Source organism: Oreochromis niloticus, linkage group LG5 (assembly GCF_001858045.2).
Source record: "Oreochromis niloticus isolate F11D_XX linkage group LG5, O_niloticus_UMD_NMBU, whole genome shotgun sequence".
NCBI classification, from domain to species: Eukaryota; Metazoa; Chordata; class Actinopteri; order Cichliformes; family Cichlidae; genus Oreochromis; species Oreochromis niloticus.
This window is the reverse complement of record NC_031970.2, coordinates 19,999,087-20,015,360: the sequence shown is the minus strand read 5'-3', so window position 1 is coordinate 20,015,360 and position 16,274 is coordinate 19,999,087. Positions and strand designations below refer to the sequence as shown.

At 38.5% G+C, this 16,274-nt stretch overlaps 1 protein-coding gene across 1 annotated transcript in view; it reads left to right on the top strand.

Moving 5' to 3' along the window:
* The window catches only part of cacna2d2b (calcium channel, voltage-dependent, alpha 2/delta subunit 2b), a 40,749-nt gene that overhangs the window by 15,453 nt on the left and 9,022 nt on the right, over positions 1-16,274 (top strand). Inside the window, exons 4-27 of the mRNA XM_003454586.5 lie at positions 370-429; positions 4,678-4,722; positions 5,141-5,276; positions 5,367-5,498; positions 5,602-5,659; positions 5,754-5,804; positions 8,660-8,759; positions 8,850-9,011; positions 9,127-9,237; positions 9,360-9,438; positions 11,284-11,333; positions 11,511-11,600; positions 12,628-12,693; positions 13,135-13,209; positions 13,309-13,383; positions 13,565-13,636; positions 13,871-13,942; positions 14,969-15,030; positions 15,183-15,259; positions 15,343-15,403; positions 15,478-15,575; positions 15,662-15,752; positions 15,845-15,907; positions 16,002-16,105. Coding sequence (XP_003454634.2) covers positions 370-429; positions 4,678-4,722; positions 5,141-5,276; positions 5,367-5,498; positions 5,602-5,659; positions 5,754-5,804; positions 8,660-8,759; positions 8,850-9,011; positions 9,127-9,237; positions 9,360-9,438; positions 11,284-11,333; positions 11,511-11,600; positions 12,628-12,693; positions 13,135-13,209; positions 13,309-13,383; positions 13,565-13,636; positions 13,871-13,942; positions 14,969-15,030; positions 15,183-15,259; positions 15,343-15,403; positions 15,478-15,575; positions 15,662-15,752; positions 15,845-15,907; positions 16,002-16,105 — 1,990 coding nt within the window. The remainder of the gene's footprint in view (positions 1-369; positions 430-4,677; positions 4,723-5,140; positions 5,277-5,366; positions 5,499-5,601; positions 5,660-5,753; positions 5,805-8,659; positions 8,760-8,849; positions 9,012-9,126; positions 9,238-9,359; positions 9,439-11,283; positions 11,334-11,510; positions 11,601-12,627; positions 12,694-13,134; positions 13,210-13,308; positions 13,384-13,564; positions 13,637-13,870; positions 13,943-14,968; positions 15,031-15,182; positions 15,260-15,342; positions 15,404-15,477; positions 15,576-15,661; positions 15,753-15,844; positions 15,908-16,001; positions 16,106-16,274) is intronic.

Here is a 16,274-nt window from a genome sequence, read left to right as displayed (position 1 = left end):
ATTCACCTGAAGATCAGCCTGAGCAAAGCTTAGAGAAACTGCTGAAGTTAGCACTAGAGTTAGCATTAGAAGAAGACCGAACAAGTACATGTTGTTTGGAAGGGCTGCCAGGAGAAAGCCTCCTCTCTCTAAAATGAACAGCATGGCTTAGGGTTGGAAAGCTGCATCTAAACAAACCACAAGATCTTTGCAACATCATTTGTATAGACCAGAATAAAGTGGAGATGTTTGCACATAAGTCAGAGCACCATGCTTAGCAAAAACAGAATACAGAATATCAGCAGATTATATTTACTTAATTTTAAAGCCTTTTAAAGACCAGATGATTTCCATCATACTTGCTTGTCTAATGTGGCTTTGTCTCTGTAGAGGTTAGCCAGTGAAGCAGAGCGGCTCCAGCGGGAGCATCTGTGGCAGGATGAAATCAAGGTAAGTCTCAATAACATTATATTCTCAGTTCAAATTAAAAATATAATGTTACTCAGTTAATAGCTTTGATAGTCATGCATGTATCAAATTGAGCTCCATTTCTTTTACTTTCCATTTCCAAATGTGTTTTTTTATTATTACTTGTAAGGCCTTGGTGGGTTTTTGTTTTCAACATATTCAGCTTTTCTTTTCTTCATAAGGGCTTTTGTGTCCATAGTGGATTTGAACTTGAGTTAATCTATAGTAATTTCAAGGGGAATTTTTTTTTTTTAAAACATATTATCTTTGAAATACTTGAAAATGTGTCGATTAAAAAATTGGGGAAACAATACAGTATATTACAATAATCTATATTATTGTAATACACTGTATTGTTTCCCTAAAAACTTCAAAAATGTGTTGAAAAGTCTTCTTGATAAATGAATATATTCATTTATCAAGAAGACTTTTCAACACATTTCCTCACATATTAAAAACTCTACCATTTTACCTTGAATTCACTGAATAAAATAATTCAGGGGTATGTTTCTCAGCGCTGTGTCTCTAAACGGGATGACCTGAGAAAGAAACATTTACACCAGGCAGCTGAGTGGATCCCTCTGCGCTGCGCTCGTCTGGCTGAAACAGATGACTGAGCGCACTCAGCCGTGTGCTTCTTTTGAGGCCTACACACATTGGCATTCCACTTTTCCACTCGGTCTGCTTCATTTCCCTGACAAAATGAGACGGGATTAACCTCATCCTCTCACATGGGTTCTCACATCCTTCTCAGAGGCACTGAATTCCCCTGTGATTTCAAAGGACTACATGTTTTTGCTCATCCGCTGCAATCTGAGTAGACACTGTTGACCACTTTGTGAAGTTTGCCATAGGCTCCCAGTTAGATTTCCCCATCTTAACTGGCTGTTGTTTTCGTTTCTTCTCTGTTTTTGAATGTAGGCAAAGTGATTTAGGAAAGTAACTAGATTTGATCATCAGAAGATGATGATCTTCTGATCATAAAGGGAAGGACATGGCCACGTAGGCTGGAGTTTTTAAATGATGATCAATACTAAGAGGCCGAAAGTGTGCCAAGTAAATAGCCCCCACACCATTACACCATCACCATTAGCCTGGATATGCTGCGCATTCAAAGATGCTCTTTCCATCTCTGTAAGTAGTTGTGGCAGATGGCTACTCCTAAATGAGTAGTTCTATCACAGATTTGTTCTTGTTAAAAGCGAGTTTTTCCTTCCCACTGTTGCCAAGTGCTTGCTTAAAGGGAGTCGTTTGATGATTGGGTTTTATCTCCATAATTGTGGGAGCTTTACCTTAGTGTAAAAAGCACCTTGATGGGACTGTTCTTGTGATTTGGTGCTATATAAAGTCTGAAAGTAAAAAGGCCTGATCAGCAAAGATTACCAATTTTACTCTTTGGGTTTTTTTTAAAATAAATATTTGTATAGAGATGGTGTTGTTTCCACTTGTAACCAGTATGTATGCTAAGCTGAGCACTCCAGCCTGCTTAGCGTGGAACTCTATATTTAGCAGAGAGATATAAGAGTGATACCCATCTTCTCATCTGTCTCTTAGCAAAGATAGGAACAAGCATATTGTTATACATAAAGGTGAGGGCATGATGAGAAAGAGACAGATTGAAGAGACGATCTGAGTAAATCCTAAACGTCTCCTTTTTTATCATATATGAATGAAACTATCCTTTATCGCTGCTGACAGATTAATATTAGGAGAAGAAGCTCATAGGAGAAGTTAACATGGTGGATGAGCAGCATCATTTCTTTGGACTGACTGAAAAAGAACACTGACTGATAGCTCGGTGTTTTCAGAGGTGCTAAAACTTTATATTACTAACAACAAGATGACTAACGGCAGACTGATGGAGTTGTCATGTTAAGTTCGATTTAGGCTAAGGCGCTCTTTGGAGATCAAATCTGGTAATCAGAACAGGCCAAAAATAGGAACACATCCACCTCAGTGTAGATGTCACCCGTACTCTGAAGTAAAGACAGTAACAGATGGCGATGCTCCACACAAGCCTTACAGCCTGTCTACTGATTCATAATGTGAGAGTGCTGAACAGAAAACAGTACCGAACAATAGGAAACATTTGGTGGTTACAACATCACAAATGCAGCTTTTCCTTTTTTAAGTGTAGTTTTAAACTAAAGACTTCTGTACTTTTTTTGGCTGCTGTTTAGATGAAAGTGTTACTTTTAAAATATCACTTTGGAAAGCTCTGACATTTTTGTGCTTTTTGTTAACATTTTATGGATGGAGGAATAATTTTTTTTGGCTGTAACTCCTTTCTGGGAAAAAATGTTTTGGATCCGTGCATCCAGCTTGGGGTCTCGGAACAGCTGGTGCCTGTCCCCCCCCCAGCTGTGACTGGGCAAGAGGTGGGGTACACCCTGGAGACGGGCCTGACCGAGAGAGAAAGAGAACAACAAAGTCTCAAATCCCTGGATTCAAACTGATTCTATTTGAGGTGCTCATTGGAAAAGATACACATGGGCTAAGTCATGAAAGAACTTCATGATTTATCAAACAGGATTCTCTAGGTTTTGGGCACAGCCATGTTCCTGGGAGTCTGGTTGTTGATTGGTGTGTACCAGTTTGTTGTGTAGGGTGAGAGTCCTCCTAAAACTGATTAATGGTGGTTCAGAGGAGATCTGGGTCATTACATCATCGCTCCCAATAATACCCCAATTCCTTTTGGCCAAGACTAATTCATGTTTTATTAGTTTTGGAACATTTCTTTTAAATAAGGTTTGTCTGTCCAGGTGTTGAATAGTCTTTCTATATCTATGTTCCTGAAAACACTATTTCATTAGATTTTGCCTCAAAATCCTTTTCCTGGTTACAGACTGTCCTCACTCATTAGATTTCACCAAAAGGGACATTTTCTTTAAGCCACTTTGGGTGAAAGCTGCTGGCGTGTACCATAATGTTTCTGTCTGTTAATTTTCTAAATACAGATGTATGCAAAGTTCCTTTATTCTCTTTAAAGGTTATAAGACATAAGAATTTTATTTTCTCCCTGCTGTACACTAAAATAATTTAATATTGGGATTGATTTTATTTTAAAAAACATGATCCAGATTAAGACAAACAATTTTTTTCTGAATAATGTGTTTGAAAGAAACAAATATTTCTTTCATAATTTAACAGAGTTTTCTTCCCTTTGACCCAGTTATACACCTGCTTAAGGAGGACTATATAAAGCCTCCGTAGCACATACTTTGGTCTGTTTAAATACTGTGTAATGTTGTTAGTTAACGTCCATTCAGTCGATGACAATAGAAAATCATTAGGTGACATTTCAGATTCTGAGTACTTCAAGTGCTGCTAGACCCTCGTCATGGTCTATAGTCATGTGATTCAGTGATTCAACGTGTCTGCTAACATTGTCTCTGCATCTACATTTAACTAAGAGCAACGACTATAACAAGGCTTGCCTGCTGAAATGCATTAGGTTTTTTTGCTTGTTTTTTTAGAGTTAAACCTGACCATCCTACAAGAATAAAGGCATTTTAGGGTATTTGAAATGAAACTGCCTTGGAATTTTTTGATGGTTTATCCACAAAAGCAAGCTGAAATCCTACGATGAATAAAAATATTTCAGCAAGTTCCTGAAACTTCAGACAATATAGAAAACATTTCTGACCATCCAGCTAGTTATCAGCACACGTACGGCATCCATGCTTGTACAGGGGTTGTATGCAGGCATGAGTGACTTGCATGTCTGAGAACGTGAACGATAAATACAGATTTAGTAGGAGTATGCTCAACTCTAATTCATGAACATGTATAGGTAGCTTCTCCGCTCTTTATGAAATATAAAGAACAGAGAAGGTCACTCTTACCGATAGCTGAAAGAAATTCATCCCAGAGTGAATATTCACAAGTGTACTCATCAGTGAGTGGCCTTGTTTATTTCAGCAGCATCGGACCACATTTAATTCTAAGCTGTATATAATTTTCAAAAATCTTACTTAAATTATTAAAAAGACATTGATTTGGGTTTTTTTGTTTGCTTTTTGTTTCGAAACAGGGTTGTAGTATTAAAAAAATGCAGTTTTGGACTTTCGATGGGCATAATTTTAAATGAACATACATTCTAAGTAGTGGCTACGCTTATGCAGAACTCAGTGTGCAGAGACAGACTTGACACATGCATGCATATGATTACTTGTCCTCAAACTGTTTCACAGTTGCAGCCTCTTCGTATCTCCATCTGTTCTCTACTAGGAGCTGGACATGGCTTATTATGATTCCAAGGCAGAGCTGGATTATGTGAGTAAGGGACAAATAAACTGAAATTTTATTAAAGAAAAAAAAACTTAAGTACAGTAGTACCTTGGTTTATGAGTATGATTCGTTGCTGCTCGCAAACCAAAACCCTCGTATGTCAAAGAGAATTTTCCCCATGAGAAATGATTGATGGACCACTACGAGCTCCCAAAATATTCATATAAAAATCATTTTTAAAGGTATTTTCTGTATAAGTCACTGACACTGATGCATGTATCTGAAACAAATGACTATGAGTTTTTTTGCTCATTACTCGTAGGTCAAGTTACTCGCAATCCGAGGTTCCACTGTATTTGGCTTATACTTACTTGATGTAGCCTGAATTGACTCAACTACAGTATTAATATTACGAGAGAGAAATGTGTTTGTGCTTCATGTGCTTGTCCTCCTGTTCATGTAGTATTCCATGGATGGAGAAGGAGAGGTGGAAAATCCCTCTCACATCAAGCTGGAGTTTGTGTATGACCCAAACTTCAAGAATAATGTCAACTATTCCTACACAGCTGTTCAGATTCCCACAGATATTTATAAAGGAGGTAAGTAGAGTCGGCAGTCTGTAAAGACATGTTTGCAATTAGCTTAAGGTTAAGGTGTGTATTTAAAATATTTCACTGTTTGTTGATTAGCTCCCGTCATTCTAAACGAACTGAACTGGACGCAAGCGTTGGAGAAAGTCTTCATGGAGAATAGTCGAGAGGATCCGTCACTGCTGTGGCAAGCATTTGGGAGCGCGACAGGAGTCACTCGCTATTATCCAGGTAGGTTTTAGTTTTTAGGTTCCAGCTGTCAGGTAGGAGGTGAATAAGCCAAAGTCAAAGTAAATACTGTGACGTGAATATTTTCTTCTGGGTTTTTTTGCAGCAACACCCTGGAAAGCTCCTGATAAAATTGACCTGTATGATGTCAGGAGGAGGCCCTGGTATGCGTTCCAGCTTTAAACATGTTTACATGTGGGCTGCATGCAATAGATTGAAGCAGATCAAGTTTTATGTACTCTTCTTTTTTCCCCACAGGTACATCCAGGGTGCCTCATCCCCCAAAGACATGGTCATCCTTGTTGACGTGTGAGTAATTCTGCTAAACTCCTTTTGACAGATTCAGAGAATAAACATTCATTTTTCTTATGGTTATCTTAGTTTAGCATCACAGCTGGACTCAAGCAAAGGCTAGACTGGCTGGAAATGTACAGAGAGTCCAGGAAATCGCTTTTTTCTGCCCATGTGGTTTTTGTAAATCTTGATTCTCTGATTTTTCTTGTAACATCCAGTCGTTTTACTGAATTTCTTTTACTTACTTTTTTACTTTTGCTTGCTTTTCTTATGCCCCTCCTGAGTTTTTCTCGGCATGCCTCTCACTGTTAACCAGGCAAATTTCACCTCTGCTCTTCTTTCATTTTGCTCCCTGTTTTATTTTGAAGGTTAGAGCTTTATGATCCCCTTTGGTTGTTGTTTTATTAACCACGTTTTCACTTTCTGATGATGCAATATTATTGCAATTTTTAACATTTTGTGATATTCATGTGATTTATCACCTGTTTTCAAACACATGTTATGTCCTCAAAGTTAAACTTTGTCATTATCTGTTCAATCCAATTATTATTTATTTTTTTGCTGCAAAATGAGACGTTCAAGCTGTCACTAAAACCTACTAAATGTTGACAGTCAGTCTGATATCAGTCGTGATTGAATGCGGTCAAGTTGGCAAATACTTGCAATCTGTTTCTGATAATACAGTAACTGTGATAAATCATAGAAAATCACATATCTGTTAAAGTCTACAGAGACTGAAAATTATTAGATTTGCACTCAAGAATCTTCCTGTTTTATAGGAATGTAACTAGAATACAACCAGCCAGCAGCTAGCTGAGCCGAGTCCCCTTGAGTTATGCTTATTGATAAAGACTCATTCATACTGATGGCAACATGTTGGCACTCTGAGTAGACAGCAGTTATTTCCAAACCTTTGAAAAAGGGATGGCGGTCAGTCCAAGTCAGACTGCAACAGTTTCCAGAACGATTACCTCCTACAGGCGTGATGAGCCCTCTAGTTCGTAGTCCCAGAGTATTTTAATTTATGCAACAAAATATCAATATTTGGTGTCCCTGTATGGATATAATGTATCGTAAAATACGCAAAATATTCTGACATTAGGCTATATAGATTTTTTCCCCTCACCCCTGGCAATTTAAAGTGCCTGTTTTAACTTCCCGCACATCCAGGCTGGTTGTTTTTCTCTGTGTGAGCCTTACTGTTGGAACATTTTCATCAGCATGATTTGCACTATTTTGCGGATTAGGGAGAGGATAAAGTGTGAAATACTGCTTTAATTGTATATTCCTTCTGCCTTAGGGCAAAACTCGATTATTTTGTTCTCTGTTTGTTTTTGGTATTTTGTATAACAACGAGCTGTTGGCTGTAGCATCATTTTGTCATCTGCAAATTTGTATATTTCATAAATGTTTTTCAAGTATTGCGTTAATCATTTGTATTTCTATGGCAGAGCAGACACTAATGTTTTGCTTTTTTTTGCTGAGTGAATTCAAACTCGTGTTCAAGTACAGCAGTCTTTTGTTGCTTTGCTGTCCCCTTGGTTGCTATTGTGGTAAAAGGACATACTTCATTGGTACTTACTGCAAGGTTAATCCCATTGTTAAGCTCAATGTGGGAAATCAGCAGACCTTTCATAAGTTTGAAACCTGGTTGCTCATCACGTGTACATTAGGATGGCAAAAAATGCAAAAAAATTTCAGATCTATTCTTCCATGCAGTATTCATGAGCTTTATTTTTTAGCCATATTTTTACTGTAGTTTTTGAGATCACATTTCCACTAGTACTGCAGAAATTTGTGTTTTGTTGAATGCAAACTGTACAAAATTAAATCAGAAGTGGAAAGTAAAGGAGTGAAAAGTACCATTATATAACCACTGAATATATTTATCAGTGCCGATCAATCACTGCAGCAGGAGAGATTTTGCAGCACTACTGAAGACTTTAGTGGAGGCATTATGAATTATTCTGTTCTTTTTAAACTGGCCTCTTGAATTATTTTAAACCTGGTTGAATAAAAAGCTCACAAAAAGAGTTTGAAAGTTTTCAAGAAAAAAAAATTTCACTTTGAGGGAGACTTTTACAGTTACAGTAGAGAACTTTTCTCTTAGTTTTTATTTCGAGCTCCTTCGGGCAACTGTTGTTGTGATTTGGTGCTATATAAATACAATTGAATTGAATATTGACAGACATAGTTGTATCAGGCACAGCAGTGCATTGCATCCTGTGGGCCGAACCAGTGAAAGTCCCCTTCCTGTGAGTGTGAAGGAGTTTAATCTCTGAGATACCTCAGTATAAGAAAAGGTCCAATTTCAGCAGCAAGTCTCAGGTTTTCAGTCTTTGTTGACTTGTGGTAGAAACATTGTTAAAATTAAAAAATTTTTTTTATAGTAGGCAGTGAAAAAACTGGATTTTTTTGTCATTTAATTGTTTATGTATCACTTACTGTAATTACTTTGGTATAGTATGAAGGCTTTGGTTGTAAAACGTATGAAAATACCCCTGAAATTCCAAAATCTATGCCCTCCTTCACATTTTCCAAAGTCATTCAATGGGCTAAATTAGAGTGTTTGCTGACCCAATTTTGGTCCCTGAGCCTGAAGTTTGACACCCCTGATCCAGACTATGCTTTCCACAACTGTCGATTGGCATAAAAATGGATAAAATTAGATCGTCTTTAGCACCATTTTGCGAGTTTTAACTACATCTGAGCCAAAACCTTTTGGATTAGTTAATACTCTTGACACATAAATGTGTAATTTTGCATTCCCTCATACAAAATTATCTTCTTGCTTTTTGTTTGTCTCTAAATACTTCTTGCTTAAATAAATAAGTATTTATTTAAGCATGTTTATTCTGATCTTTCCTCAGGAGTGGCAGTGTCAGCGGACTCACCCTGAAACTGATCAAAGCGTCAGTGATGGAAATGCTGGACACTTTATCCGATGATGACTACGTCAATGTGGCCAGGGTTAGCATATGCTACACTTACTGAATCTGAACATTGGTTTTCCATCATTTCCCCTGTCGTTTTCAAACTGCGTCTGCTCCTGTGTTTCAGTTTAATGAGAAGGCTGTGGCTGTGGTCCCTTGCTTTAGCCATCTAGTCCAGGCTAATGTGCGCAACAAAAAGATTTTCAAGGATGCAGTGCAGCAGATGCAGGCTAAAGGCACCACTGACTACAAGTCTGGATTTCACTTTGCCTTCAATCAGCTATTAAATGCAAGTCATCTATACGGATTTCGTTTGACTGGGCATTATGTGATAAAATAAAGGTTCTGCATGCAGTTTTACTGCATTGACTGACACATCTATTTTGTTTTTTCCTAATTTTCAGAAAACAAATGTCCCCCGGGCTAACTGCAATAAAATAATCATGCTGTTTACTGACGGAGGAGAGGACCGAGCTCAGGATGTTTTCATGCAATACAACTGGCCCAACAAAACGGTCAGTTTCTCGTGCAAATCAGACACCTCTCCATTACCTCCTGCATTTGAGCAGGATGTTTCTGTAGTGTCTAATCACCCTATGACAATTAATTTGACATTTTCTCTATTCACCCATGTCAGGTTCGAGTATTCACCTTTTCCGTGGGCCAGCATAACTATGATGTCACTCCCTTACAATGGATTGCGTGCACCAATAAAGGTGAGTTCAGCTTCATATACTTTAGACTACAAAAGGATTCAGTCCATGTTATTAAAAACTTAAAAATTAAAAACTGTTTTGAGATGATAAGATGAGATGATGAGATGATGTATTCTGTGGATCACTTGATAAAAAAACGTAATGATAAATAAAAATATTTGTAGCGTTACTACTTTTTTGTTTTTTGTGGCTTCATGCCGAGAAAGAGCACTGAAATGTGTGCAATGTTTGGCTAGATGAAGTTGCACTCTGTCTTTGTGGATCTAGCAAAAAGCATATGATAGGGCATCAAAAGAGGGGTCTGATGACACCCTGGGTCAACCATGGGTCAAGCATTCAAAGCAGCTGACATGCAGGTAGGTTAGAGTCGGTGGAGAATAAAATCAGGGGTCATTTGTGACTGACAACAGCAAGAGTGAAAGGGAAGCTTTATAAGATGGTAGTGAGGCCTGCTGTGGCACAAACAGAAATACAGGAGGCCGAGCTAGAGGTGTCAGACTTGAAGATGCTGAGATTGTCGTTGTAATTGCCTGGGTGGGACAGAATTAGAAATGATGACATCAGAGGGACAACTCGGGGTGAACAATTTGGAGATGAAGTTAGAGAGACAAGGCTGTGATGGTTTGGACATGTGCAGAGGAGGGATAGTGGCTATGCTGGACAAAGTTAAATATGGATCTGCCAGGCAGGAGGAAAAGTGGACGACTGATGACGGTTCATGGATGAAGTGATGAAGGACATGCAGAGGGTTGGTGTGACAGAAGAGAATGCTAGTGATTGGGTGAGATGGAGGCAAATGATCCTCAGTGGTCATCCTTAAAGGGAACAGCTGCATGAAGAAGTTTTTAGTCATTGTTATGTGTTGGATAAGAAATCCTAAACATCAATATCTGTAAGAATGGGAATAAATAAGAGTAGAACCAATAAATAACCGAGCATAATGTAAAACACACTGATCCTGTTAGAGGACTTGACTTTAAGGAGGTGCTGGTACTCACAGAGAGGTCGCTGCCACAGTTTTGTTTGTGTAGATATTTTAAGGCCCAACAGTTACTCACTGACACCGAAAACCTCTTTGGCGAGAACGTGGGGGAATGTCGTGCATCTGCCAGCTCCTTGAAAAATTCATGCCCGCCGAGTGATAGTTTGACCCAAGAGAAAAGGCATTGTCAGTGTCCACTGGTTTGCTAGTTTTGACTGAATAATTGATGGTTTTATAAAATAGATCAGTGGAGCAACACGTGTTATATTTTGTTAACCGTTAAACGTTGTGACCTAAACTCTCAGCCTCTCACTGCTCTGACCTTCAAACCTTCATTACAAATTCTTTAAAAATCTAGGAAATCCCTTTTTGCAAAGTTTGCAAAGACAATAAGTATGTCAGGCTGTGTTTTCAGGAAGACAACCAGAATATTTAAAAATGCACGATACATTTTTTATGTGTTTGGAATTATGAAAAAGACATAAACATATGGATGTGGGATAATTTGAAACAATGAATGGTAAGGGATGATGACTGAGACTGTTTTTAGGATAAGAGATCAGTCGTTGGAGATTTGAGACTTCCAGCTGATTGAATGGTCTTGCCTGAATTTCATGAATATAGATACCTCTGTGTTAAAGCTCAGTAGTTTTCTTCTTTAAGCTTCCTATCTGTGGGGTTTTAAAGGCTGAGTCACTGGTCTAGTAACATCTAGTCAAATCTAGAATATTTATGAGCACCACTCCAGTGTTGATGTTTTTTTTTTTTTGAAAGAACCGCTCACACATCCCCTATCTCTCTCTCTCTCTCTCTCTCTCTCTTTTTCTCTCATTGGTTGTCTTTTTTTCTTCGTTGCTTGCCAGGTTACTATTTCGAGATCCGTTCCATCTGCGCTATAAGGATTAACACCCAGGTGGGTTTGTCTAGTGCCTCTAATACAGATGATCCCTGTTTGCTCATTCTCTTTGTGGCACTCGCTCGTCCTATAGAAACATCTATGCTCATTTGTTTGCTCAGCCTTCTCCCAGAGGCCTGATGTTGTCGGTTGTTTTCAAGCTGCGGCCTGTCACGTATCTCTGTGTTTTGTCAGGAGTACCTTGACGTGCTGGGACGCCCCATGGTTCTGGCAGGCAGCGAAGCCAAGCAGGTTCAGTGGACCAATGTGTATCAGGATGCTCTGGTGAGATGGTGTGAGCTCATCAAATATACCTAATCCATTAACCCTTTAAGACCTACCATAGAACCAAGTCCGCAAGAGCTTATATTATATTTTTACATGCTGTAGTGCCAATTTTGGGAGCATTTCAAGTTGATATACATCAATACAACCATTACAGCCCAAATTTTAATAATATGTATGCATTAAGTGCATAGTAATTACATAAATTGCAAAAAAGTGCAATAAACTACAAAAAAATTTAAAATCGTTTTTGTTTTTTTAACATATATTTCTAGTTAGAGAAATTTAAGAGGCTTATCCCTCAAAACTGTAAATACAAAAAAGTTGCACAAACTAGTTTCCCACCACAGGAAATTTATTTGAAGTGTCTTCATAGTTTTACTTTTGAAATACACCAATTTTTATATACTGCAGGAAAAACGAAAATAAATATTATAGTGCAAATTTGCAAAAAAGCAGCATATGCATCAAAATAAACCATTTCCAGCAGTGCAATTTGAGTTCTAAGCATCCCAGAAACGACACAGAAAGTCATAAAGTCAAAGATAACTTTTAAAAACACCAGTATAGGCTCTGAGGCCCTGACAGTAAAAAAAAACTACATTTCCGCGAAATGACGTCACTTCCGGTTTCGGTCAGGTAATGGCGGACATGCGAAAGTTCGCGCTGACGTCTATTCCAACGTAGGAAGTGTTATGAACAGCTGATCGGATCGGCAAAGCGTGTTTCTGGAGTATTATGTTTTTGTTGCTGCAAGCGCTTTTTATGCAGTTTTTGCAAAGCTATATGTGGAAGAAAACCGTGACCTAGGACAAGCTGATGGCATAAGATGTAAGTACAACTTATCCGGTTTCATATGCAAAAAAAATTATTGCGCTAGCTTACGTGGTTGCAGTGATACAGGGATTTAAAAATAGATACGCAAATTGTAGCGGGGGCGCTACGCTCGGCTCTAAAGGGTTAAATACACAATAAGCTCATATAATTTCTAATAAATGTTTTGGGACTTTATCTTTGCACTCTGCAGGGTCTTGGCATGGTAGTAACTGGGACTTTGCCTGTTTTTAATCTCACCATGGACGGAAACTCACAGGTAACAAAAAAGGATAATTATATTTGAGCTTAGGTGGATCAGATGGTTTTGCGAGTTACTTATTTTCTCCTTTTGTCTTAGTGAACAAATGCAGACTTTAACTCTAGTGTGTAATATCACTTATTATTTACACTCACTGTTTGTATGGCAAAAACAAATATTAGTGTGGTCTGGATGCCTCTAAAACTCACTGATATATTACATGTGATTGAAGCAGTCTGTATAAAAAGGACACGTTTACATGTGCTCGACCATTTCATGGCCGGGTAAGGTGACTTTCTGCTGCTAAAGTTTTCTAATTGGCTGCTGCTTCCAGCTTCATCAGGAAAAGCAAATAAGCACATTATTCAAAGTGTGACAACTAGTTTGAATAGAAACAATATATAAACAATTTATTTAAATGAATAAATCTACGGCTGCTGTTTTGTTTTTTTTCACAAGAATCAGCTGATTTTAGGTGTCATGGGAGTCGACGTGCATCTTGATGAGATAAAGCGACTCACACCGCGGTACAATGTACGTGCATAATACACATTTTTTCTTATTTGTAAGCTGAGATGAACGAAGAAGACCAGCTCTTCACTGATATTCCTTCTTTTTCTCTGGTTGACACAGCTCGGGGCCAACGGATACATATTTGCCATCGATCCAAACGGATACCTGCTCCTTCATCCTAATCTCCAGCCAAAGGTGATTCAAATCTATTTAATTTGGTAAAATGCTTTATATATTCTGTGGGGAGCTGCTTTAAGAAGAAGAAGGAAGTCGGGGGGGGGGGTTAGGTTTGGATTTTAAGCATCAGTGATAATGATGAATAATTAATAACATAAGGCTATGTGTTAATATCGCGTTCTCCCTCAACTCCTCTCAGCTTGTGAATCTGCCAGAACCTGTGACGCTGGACTTCCTGGATGCAGAGTTGGAGGACAGCAATAAAGAAGAGGTGAGGAACAAGTAGAGCTGTTTTGTTGATGCATGCTCAGTCATCCAGGTAAGTAAATCCCCAAAAGGTAATTCTGTTCATCTGGATGTAGCGTTAGTAATTGGCCAGTGAACAACATGTTTCCTCCTGAGGAGAATCTGCCCAGCAGGATAAATTGTCTGTGTAGGTCATTGAAAGTCGATGAGAACATATCTGTGCCGATTTAAAGAAAAACTTTGTGTTTCCATCGTGTAGATCCGTCGACAGATGATTGATGGAAGACCAGGCGAAATGCAGATCAAAACTCTGGTACTGTCGATTGACGAGGCAAGTCTCTTTCGGAATGTCTGCACGCATTTGCTCTTTAGTTTGGGCTGCAGCAGTCATGTGGAGTTTAATAACACATGTGGTCATCTGTCATCTCCAGTATGTCATGATGACTCATACTCATAAATTTACAGTGCTGTGTGGTGGGTCCATGAACAAACTGCTTACACAGTTATTTAAATCACTTTATTTGAAAAATTAGACCTAGAACTGTAACCAACAACAGTGTTTTTATTCAGAGCAAAAATCCAGCTTAAATGTGTCCGACTCTTTTTTATCCCTGCAAGCAACCAAAACTGTTTTTGGTCTTTAAGCTGCTATTATGATGTTGATTATTTACGCCTGATTATCCAGTAGGAGGTTTTTGTACCAACCTGGGCTCTTGCTTCTCTTAAATGCCTGCTGATGTCTCAGTGCTGTTTCCTTTATGTTTCTCTGTATGTGCATTTGGTTTATTTTTTTTATTAGTTATTGGGGCTCTATCTGACATATGGGTATATTTCTGTGTTGTATAGGGCATGGGGATTTTTTATCTCTTTTTTTGTCTTTTTGATCTTTATGTAAACACTGTATGTTAAAGATAAGCCACTTAGCCTATATGATCACATCATATTACCATTCCTGCATGCTGAAATAAGCGGTTGAAGTCTTGCAGGTATTGATATTTAATTCACAGTTTTTTTAAAATAATAAAATAGTTTTAGGTTATATAAGGTCCAAATGTTATTTAATAAAAAATTAGGTATATTTGAGCAAATTTCATACTCTATCTGCAGAAACTGCTGACAGTCTGGTGATCTAAGTTAATCAAATTCTTAAAGGAGCTTGTTCTGTAGACTGTGTGTATGCACACTGTTGCAGAAACATAAATGTGAACATTAATTTTACAACGTACAACCCAGGCCGGGCCGCAGTAGTCTGACGAATAACAAACACAGTTTTCGCAAGGTAAAAATGCTTAAACTTTGATCACTGTACTTTATTAGCTTTGCCTCTTATGTTTATTGAAATTCTTTACCTCTGCAGCGCTACATCGATGAGGTCTACAGGGGTTACACCTGGACTCCTATCAATGGAACAGACTACAGGTGAGCGGATACAGAGTTATGAATCATGAATAAAAACCAACCAGCTGTGGCCCAGTGAGGCCTGCAGGCACAGACTGATTCACTCTAAGACCCACCATCTTTTTGTATCTCCCATTCATACTGGAATCCTGTCGGGATGCTGCCACCTGCAGTCTCGGTCTGGTATTACCACCCTACAATGAGTACTACATCAAGGCAGATCTGAGCGATGTGATGCTGCAGCTCCAGTGTGAGTACATAGAGGCAGGGTGTTCGGGTTTACATCCAAGGAAACCAGAAGCATTTCACACTCTCTCTTCTTTCTTATTACAGATATGCAGTCTTTGCTGCCCAGCTCCTTTGAATCATCAGGGCACGTGTTTCTAGCTCCAAGGTGACTATCTTCATCTGTTATGATTTCATTCTTCAGTAAAAGGAAGGTGCTTATTTATGCTGTTATGTCCGCAGGGAATACTGCAAGCGTCTGCAGCTTTCTGACAACAACACCCAGTTCTTGCAGAACTTTCTGTCTCTCATGCTTGACCTGTCCCCTGAATCTGATGAGTGTGAGTGCGTTAACAGAATGAAAATGTCTCACTGCTGTAGACACACCGATAAGATATTCACCACATTTTTTAAAAATATTTTGCAGGTGACCATGGCCTGATCCACAACCTGATTTTTGATTCTAGGATCATTGGGCAGCTTGCTTCTCGTGTATGGAAGAACAAGGACCTCAATTCGTAAGTTTACTTTGGTTTTATTGTTGTTGTTTTTTTTGTGTGTAAACTACTATAGTGCAAAACTAGAGCTGAAGAAGTAACAAATGTTACAGGTATGGCTTCCTAGCTGTATTTGCATCCACAGACGGAGGAATAACACGAGTTTTTCCCAACATGTGAGTGATAAAAGTAATTACTTACGCAAGCAGACAAATAAAGTCGCTTTCCACTTGGAAACTTTCGATGACTTGTGTCCACGTGTTTGTGTAGAGCTGCCGAGTTGTGGGATGAGGACCCTGAACCCTTCAATTCAAATTTCTACAGACGGAGCCTCGACAATAAAGGCTACATGTTCAGATCTACACTCAGATCCTGTGAGTAACTAAGCAGCAACCAGACTTCACTGACTCAAAGGAGACGCTGATGCAAACATTAATAAAACAATAGTTTGTCTGGTGAGTCGGGGTAATCATGAGCTTGGCATCAGCTGATATTTCAAGCTTATATTTTTTTATGTTTCATATTATTTTAAATAATTAAAAT